Source organism: Daktulosphaira vitifoliae, unplaced genomic scaffold, assembly GCF_025091365.1.
Source record: "Daktulosphaira vitifoliae isolate Bord-2020 unplaced genomic scaffold, ASM2509136v1 Scaffold_1, whole genome shotgun sequence".
Lineage (NCBI taxonomy): Eukaryota > Metazoa > Arthropoda > Insecta > Hemiptera > Phylloxeridae > Daktulosphaira > Daktulosphaira vitifoliae.
Window position 1 is genome coordinate 35,157,234 of NW_026099572.1, and position 9,090 is coordinate 35,166,323.

At 32.3% G+C, this 9,090-nt stretch overlaps 2 protein-coding genes across 2 annotated transcripts in view; both read right to left on the reverse strand.

Annotated features, from left to right (window-relative positions):
- LOC126910523 (uncharacterized) overlaps nucleotides 1-3,722 on the reverse strand; it is a 6,864-nt gene extending 3,142 nt beyond the window's left edge. The window contains exon 1 of the mRNA XM_050693159.1: nucleotides 3,704-3,722. Within this exon, the coding sequence (XP_050549116.1) occupies nucleotides 3,704-3,722 (19 nt within the window). The remainder of the gene's footprint in view (nucleotides 1-3,703) is intronic.
- Nucleotides 3,723-8,331: 4,609 nt separating this feature from the next.
- LOC126894337 (uncharacterized) overlaps nucleotides 8,332-9,090 on the reverse strand; it is a 12,359-nt gene continuing 11,600 nt past the window's right edge. The window contains exons 3-4 of the mRNA XM_050665275.1: nucleotides 8,610-8,808; nucleotides 8,332-8,555 (exon numbers count right to left, since the gene is read on the reverse strand). Of these exons, the coding sequence (XP_050521232.1) occupies nucleotides 8,801-8,808 (8 nt within the window). The 3' untranslated portion in view covers nucleotides 8,332-8,555; nucleotides 8,610-8,800. The remainder of the gene's footprint in view (nucleotides 8,556-8,609; nucleotides 8,809-9,090) is intronic.

Here is a 9,090-nt window from a genome sequence, read left to right on the forward strand (position 1 = left end):
CAATATTGTCATCAGGCGTCTTGAAATTGGCTACAACATCTTTTTCGATCTTTCTTGTACATAACTTCCTAACAAATTTTATAACTCTTCTAAATACGCCTTTTTTTGGTGTCATGATATATTTTATAGAAATAAAATCACTATAATTGACTCTTTAAATTGTACTAAAGCAAAATAACTAAGAAATGAATTTTAAGACTGAAATTTGTGTAGAAAGTAAACTATTATTGTTTCATAGTAATTGTAAATAATGTCAATTTTTTTAATGCTAATTACTATTTTTTTTTTTTTATACTATGAAATCAATTAATTTTTAATGGAACAATACGTAGATTAATCACANTGAAATCAATTAATTTTTAATGGAAATTAAATACGTAGATTTATCACAGTTATTTACCAAGACGGTATGAATACTTCATCAAAATGGCCAAAAAATGTCAAAAATTAGCGATTTTTAATTTTTTTTAGAGATTTTCCCCATTTACGGAGAACGAATGAAATTTTTTCAATTTTTGTGGATAATGTCTCCGATTTGATTTGATTTGTAATCTTTTGACGTATTGATGAAAAAAATCGGTTCGATGAAAGCTGAGAAAAAGTGGTAATTAATACAAAAAACACATAATAGTAAAATTAATTCCTTCTCAGCTTCGCGTCGAAGCTAAAATATACGATTTTTGTAAGAAATCTCTTATATATATTTTTAACTTGTTATAATACAAATAATAACTTTTATAAATAACTTTTTAAAAATGTATGGATTAACAGATATGTNACTTTTATAAATAACTTTTTAAAAATGTATGGATTAACAGATATTTTTTTTAATACATATAATAGGTATTTACCTATAATTTAGTGTTTATCACTAATATAAATAACAACATTTTATTACTTTCAATTGTGGAATAGTTGTAGTTTTCTTAAAATTATCATGGAAGTATCTACATTTTTCGTTAGAAAAGTGTTTAAAAATGGCTATAAGTGTGGCCACTTGTGAATGTAGAAATTTTTTTAACATTACTTGGGGGTCATGAAGTCGATTTCTTCACCTTTTATACAATTTTTCANTCATGAAGTCGATTTCTTCACCTTTTATATAATTTTCGATTACAATATTTTAACAATTATAACAATAATTAAAAATAAACATCCAAAATATCTTTATTTAAAATAACTCGCCACACACCAATGGAAAAATTTTGTTTTCTCTATATAAATGGAAACATATTTTGAATTTAATAAAATGATAGAGTAAATGGCATTTGAATTTTTAATATAACTTAATTATTCTATTAAATTTAAACATTTAAAGTTTAAAATTTTTGAGTTAATATACATGTACAAGAAATTTCAAACACAAGTAGTTAATTAGTTTTTATGACGTTACTGTTACAGTCACGGAGTATTTATTGTCAATTATGATCATATAGCTATACTTTTTGTATTTTCAGTTAGTGTATTCATAAACTCACAATAATGAACCTTATTACCACTGATAATAAATGTTGTGTACCTGCGAATATCAATGTCATTAAATTCAAAATATGTGTTTCTACTAAAAAAACAAAGTTGATGCCCCCATATAAGGCATAAGGGATGAACTAAAAAAGTATTACATAGTTAATAATTCAAGAACAATGTGTAACTAAAGAAATTCAAAAAAAATTATATTTATTCAATAATTAATTGAGTTGGTTATGATAAAAAAATCACTCTTTATAATTTATTTTTCAGCATAAACTATATTAAAATAAAGTATGCCAACTTGCCCCACATCAGAGGAAAGATGAATAATTTTAATTGTCTTCATTATGTAATATTATATATTTATATGTGTCGTAGTGAAGAATATATATATGTAAGATACATAAATGTAAAGCAGGTATTTTATTCTTGAAGTATATGCGTTATGTATAATTTGCAAATAATAATCCGATTAAAATTTAATCATATTATGTATATTTTAAATATTATAGTAATTGTAACAACAGAAAGTCATTTTTCAATAACTTTTTAATATTTTTGGTATACTAATTTTTTGCAAAAATTCAAACGTTCCTGTTAAAAATGAAGTTTTATTTTTTTGACAAACGAAAGAAAACATCTTTCTTAACACATATTATAAAAAAATCTCAACAACCATTTAAGTCGCATACTAAGCTTTCATAAAACACTAAACCACAGATCTACAAATTGTTGTCTATTTAAATATGGTATACTTGGTTTATAATATTTATACATAAACCAAATAACTAAAGACTAAACAAATAAAAGTTAAGTAAAACAATAGATCATTTATTAAATTAATATCTTAGTGTTAATTTTGAATGGTTTGTTAAAATGTTGTACATAATCACGTTAGTTGGTATTCGTGAACTGGCTCCGCCGTTTCGTTGCCTCTTAGGTAGGACATTATAAACTAACGAGACACAAATTTATTACATCTCAATTAGAGGTACTGCGATTATTATTTTTATATCTGCTTGTCTTTGTCGTTTTAAACCCTCGAACCATATGACCCCAATAGAACCACAACATCGGGTTTTCACTATATACAACCCAATCCGATTTTCATTTTTATTTGATTAATTTTTGTTATTTCAATTATAACAATTTTGAATTATTATATTTGTGATCTTTTGACGGTGAACAGTATCGGTCAAATAGAACTGTCGTAATCTTATACACGAACATAATAAAAATACATAGCGGAGTAAAATTAATAGCCTCTCAGCTACGCATCCAAGCTAATGTTTTTTTATCATTTTCAATTATTAATTTTTAATTTAAGAGTTACAAATTACATTTAAAAATGTATAATGTAATGAATTCTCTAAAAACATAATATTAAAAATAAGATCAATATGTCTTAAACTAGGCTTTGCCTAGCTAAGGTCCCACCTCAAACCCGGTGCCCTACTGTGCTTACGCTACTACGGCGCTTTAGGTCCCTCGGGCTGTCCTTACAGGTAGGCCACTGATTCCAGTAGGAGTACTCGGCTACGCTGGGCACGACATGTCGCGTAAAAAAAATATAACTTCAAAAGCAGTTTACCAAAAAATTATTCCCACTCGTAAATTAAAAATATTTACTTTTATAAATATAAATATCATAACGAAATACTTATGTGTATTAACAACTATAGTTCAAAGTTATCTTCTAATTATTATTATTCCAAACAACAGATTGACGAAAGAAAACTTAATAATTTATGTTTTGATTATAATCGATAAAAAAATGTTAAATACCGTGTTGTTAGTGAAAACTACAATTAATAACATAAAATATAAACTGTACGGAATGCCCGTTGTAATGATGTGCGGGTTAGTTACTGTTCGTTTCTGGAGTATCTATATCATGCAGGAGAAAGAAGTAGGGAGTGGACTGTATGACTGTATAAATGTATTGAAAGAATATAAAACAATAACGTTCGGCCGCCGATCAGATGTATCTGATATATTTGCGTACCACCGGCTAACGCGATCGAAATTGTGGCGCGTCGTTGTGTACGGTGAGTCTGTGTTACGCTAAAACGATCCTATGACGGACAGTGTAGTGCCTCAACTTGAGAGCCCACAGCTGAGATCCCTGTTCGCCAATTCGGTAACAAGGAGAAATTTTTGGATGTCCATCCGCTGGTCCATGTCGTAGAGAACGTTTCTTTTCCTTTTGTGAAGACGAAATAAATGAACTAACCAGGTTGCATATAAACCATTTAAATATCTAATTGTGTAGTAATAGCGGTATAGTAATTTATGTAGTATTGTGATTAGCGATAATAAATTTACATTTATTCTGTTTATATTGAAGAGTGTTTGGCGTGATCTCTTACTACTAAAAGATCTTCGATAAAATTAAATAAAAACGTAAAAGACAAAAAAATAGATATGCGTATATTATATGTACGCGAGCGGTGCGCTTTACAAAGGTTCTTTCCTGTAGTTGAGATAAGTACTCTTGGTGCCACCGTTTCCAAAGTACTTGGGTGTAATGGGAAACTATTCTACACCTATTAAAGAAAGTAATAGGCGTGGTCGTATCATCCTTTTCCGGTGTATGGCAGTCATTATATCGCCAATTAAAAAATGACCTGGCGTGAGGTAGGTTAGATCAACCGGATCAGAAGATACTGGAGTTATTGGTCGCGAGTTAAGTACAGCTTCCACCCTCGTTAGTACAGTTAATAATTCTTCGTACATGAGCCGAGCCTCTCCCGAAACGCAATATAACAAACTTTTCATGCTTTTGACCGCAGCCTCCCAAATGCGGTGCACGGGGTGGTATAAATCGCCACTCAATTCCTTTGTCCGCCAGATGAGAGAAAACGGATCGCTGATGTTCTGGGGACTGGAAAAGTGCGTACACCTCCTTTAAATGCCGACGCATGCCCTAAAAATTTCTGGCGTTATCACTGTGTGATGGTGTCACGTTTTCATAATCGTGAGAATTATTTTAATAAAATACAGACAGCAATTATTATAAAAACCCAATAGACCTGACCATCGTGGTCAGTCGACTCCAGTGCCTTGTGTCATTCACCAGTCTCAGTACTCGGTTGTCGCTGTCCGGCTTACTGTTTAAAGTAAAGTCTTTGTTCATTCCTTTTCTAACCTATATACTCTGTTATCTTTCCTCACCTGGTACGCCTAGTATTTGTGTCTTGCACTTCGTCTGCACCTCATACTTTGGGCTCCTTTTGCGTACACCTGGTATTTGTGTCTTGCACTTCGTCTGCACCTCATACCTAGGTGTTACTCTTATTCTCCCTTCCAACAGCCTTTCGACACCCACAGCTAACCCGGAGTGTCAGCCGAGCACGGTGACTGCTGTACGACAACACGCACGTGAATACCTATACAGCAGGCACCACCTCCTCATATTCACTCTCAGTTCACACTATTCTCCTCATTTTTCTCTTTACTGTGTTACGACAGAGTGGCGCCCAACAAAGGTAACGTATATATTACGTTAGGGTTGTTGTTATAGTATAAGAAAAAATTATTATTAAACCAACTTATCCGACACTTGATGGCCAAAGAAGAATACACAAAATCACTCATAGAGCCTAATACAACACCGTCAGAAGAAAACGAACGTCCATCTTACAAAACAGGTTGGGCACACAAGCTAAATTCTAACGAAGCCATATCTGAGCTAATCAAGAGAAAACTAACCACTGCCGGCACTTTAGATCAAAAGAGAGACCGCTTGGTTAAGTACATAAAAGGTCAGTGGCTTCCGGAAGATTTCGTTGTAGATCTTAACGAATCTTTTACAGTACCACATACCGAAAACATGGCTAACAATGACATCAAGAACCGTAGAAAGCCATTCTTTAAGCCAGGTCAGTTTAGAGGCGAAGTTCACGAAAGTGTAGACCTGTTTCTTAAGCGATACAAGAGGGCCAGCATCATAAATGAAAAGGAACGACGAAGAAAAAGTTCAGTTTTTACCAGCTTTCTTAGAAGGTACAGCCATACACTTCTATGAAAATCTAGAAGAAAACACCGTCGGCCAAATCAAGTGGGAAGATCTAGAGTATAAAATAAGGTTTTAAACAGACATTCTAAAGGAACAAATCCAACACATGTCAAATAAAAAACAAGAAAATGAGCTAGAGCAATTAAAAAGGCAAGTCAAAGCGCTTTTAGATTTTCAGAAATCACGGACTAATACAGTAAAAAAATTTAATGGTAACACGTCCGGCAAAAACAGAAAATGTGATAATTGCCACAGGACTAACCACTTTTCTGAGAATTGTTTCCGTAACAAAAAATTATTATTTCAATGCCAAATTTGTGAAAAATACGGCCACGAAGCAAGTGTCTGCAGATCCAGAAAAAAGGAAGCAGATGACACAAAGTGCCAATTATGCCAGAGCCAATATCACACAGCAAAAAATTGCAACTCAAAAAACTAGCTTTTAGGTTAAACGCTCACGCTAAGGACATACGTTCACCTTTAACCTTAGCAAAATCAAAAATAGAATCTCTTTAGTCAAAAAATATTATAAATAAAGTTAATAAAAGCAATAAAATTGAGTACGTACAATCGACAAGTCAATATTCTAGCGCAAAAGCACTGTACATCATAGCCACATTAAACCAAGCAGAAATAACAGTCACTATAGATACCGGGGCAAATCTAAATATATTAAACGCGGAATTAGCTAAAGAATACAACATAAAAAAGGTTGAAAATATGCTAATAACCGGAGCAGATAACAAGCCCTTGGATTTAATAGGAAAAACTATTATTCAAATCGTCATTGAGAACGAGCAGTTTGATGTAGACGTCTATGTTGTAAATAACTTAATAAGTTCGCTCATATTGGGAAACAGATTTCTATTCAATAATAAGGCTCATATTAACTTTAATTCAAATTTGATGATTATAAAAAATATTATAACTACGAAAATATACAACGCCGACCAAGTCGCAATAAAAAAAAACAATACAAATAACGTAAACAGTAAGAACGTTATTTCTACTCTCTCAACACAAATAGCCGCACAGAATAAATTTGCTGACAACACACGTTTAGCAAAACTACGGGAGGTCTTCGAAAAATATCAAATGGGCGAAAATGTTGCGGAAGACAACAATTGCGCATTGCATGCAATTTGCAATGCAATTAGCTCATCTAAACAAAAGAAAATCACACTTTGTGATTTATTGGTGTTATTAAAAATAAAAGACGTCCCAGGCTATTGGTTTTCAGATGAAGAAATTGCCAGCATATTAAATCACTATTCAATGGACACGTACATTTATTCTGAAAAACATAAATACGGAGTAATGTACGGAACGGGTGATCGAAATTTTGCGGTACTATATCATGTAAATAATGGTACTCATTGGCGGCCCGGCAAGCCGACTACAAAAACATCAAAATACATACCGCAGCATATAGTAGAGATAAACGAATTTCTACCATTAAAAAAATTATTCAGTCAGTACAGCTCTACGTGGAGCATAGTAAACAGTGCATAAAAAACGATAATGCAATTATCAATGAAATCGGAGTAGCTAACACCACGAGCCACGGCCACCCAAATACAGAAACGATGATACAGGACAAAGCAACATCATTGTCAACTGTTCACACAGCTATGCATAACGAAACAATTAAAGAGCAATTAACCGACAATGACAACACGCCTATTAAGATATCATCACATTTATCCCAAGAACAACACGCTAAAGTAGTTGACCTAGTGAAAAAATACTTACACGTATTTTCTACGAACGCATCTAGATTAGAGCCAGCAAAAGTACCGCCATGTGAAATAAAACTAAAGGAAAACGTAAAAGAACCAAAATTTAATGCTCCACATAGAGTATCCCCTGCTCAAAGAGACATTTTGAAAAAAGAATTAGATAAATTACTTGACGTAGGAATAATTAAACACGCCATGTCANACAAGACATTCCAGCAATCAGAAAGCGTATTGATTGGGAAATATTGTAGCCTTATACTCGGCTACTCCGTTCTCTCTTTGAAGTACTTGTGTCTTGCACTTCGTCTGCACCTCGTACTTTGTTATACTCCTTACCTGGTACGCCCAGTATTTGTGTCTTGCACTTCTTCTGCACCTTATACTCGGCTACTCCGTTCTCTCTTTGAAGTACTTGTGTCTTGCACTTCGTCTGCACCTCGTACTTTGTTATACTCCTTACCTGGTACGCCCAGTATTTGTGTCTTGCACTTCGTCTGCACCTTATACTCGGCTACCCCGTTCTCTCTTTGAAGTACTTGTGTCTTGCACTTCGTCTGCACCTCATACTTTGGGCTCCTTTTGCATACACCTGGTATTTGTGTCTTGCACTGCGTCTGCACCTCATACCAAGGTGTTACTCTTATTCTCCCTTCCTATAACAACAGCCTTTCGACACCCACAGCTAACCCGGAGTGTCAGCCGAGCACGGTGACTGCTGTACGACAACACGCACGTGAATACCTAGACAGCAGGCACCACCTCCTCATATTCATCTTCGTACACACATAGTTTCCACATTCACTCATTTACCTTTTATCATTCCTCTTTACTGTGTTACGACAGTGCTCATAGTTGTTAAAAAAGTACCTATCATTTTGCTTGGTGTTAAATATCTTTTAATTAAAATTTAAAATATAATAGGTGAGATAATGTATAGAAAATATTGTATTTTTAACAATAAGTTAAATTATCTTAATTTAATCTTAGTTTAAATATTACAAATGTAGTATGAGTTTATTAAACTAAGTTGTACAAAAACAAACTAAAATTATTTACAAAATTCACAAGAATAATTATAATTATTTAATTATATTTTGTTCATTTTTCTAAAAATATGAAAGAGTAAATAGTAATTTTTCTTTTGGAAATTTTAAAATGTATTACATTAGTCAAAAATTCAGGTATTTATCAAAACATAACTTCATGAATTCTTTGCACTATTTCTCATTGAACATGTGCAGGTTATATATTTCAACGTTGAGTTAAACCTCTTCTTCTACGACCTCTCCAAGCAGTTTGTGGTACTCGTGGGACATTAACTGTCGATTCTAAAAATGCTTATAACAATAAATATAAGTTAATAAATGTTCAAATATACTTACTTTCTTGTTGTACTTTTTCCCGATGTTCTTTTATTGCATTCCCATGAAGATTACAAATATTAGTAATAAAGTTATCCATAGATAGACATAGAGTTTTGGTTTGAACTGAAGTTCGACAAAGAGGACACACATTACTTTCTCTCAACCGAGTATTTAAACAAATTTCACAAAATGTATGGCTGCAATTAATTTTACACGCCTAAAAAAAACAAAACAAATTTACATATTAAATTTTATATAAAATATTTATTTTCACAATTTATAACTAAATTTTATTTATTTCCCAATGATAATGAGATATTCAAAATCATTTTTTTAATCTAATTTATGGATGCGTAAAATTCAAGTTTTCTTGAACTAACATTTTGTCGTAATATGCACAATGCTCTGCATTACGCATCTTACATTTATCAATATTTAATATTTAATTAATAATATAATTATATTCAATATATCAATATTTAATACCAATTGTATACAA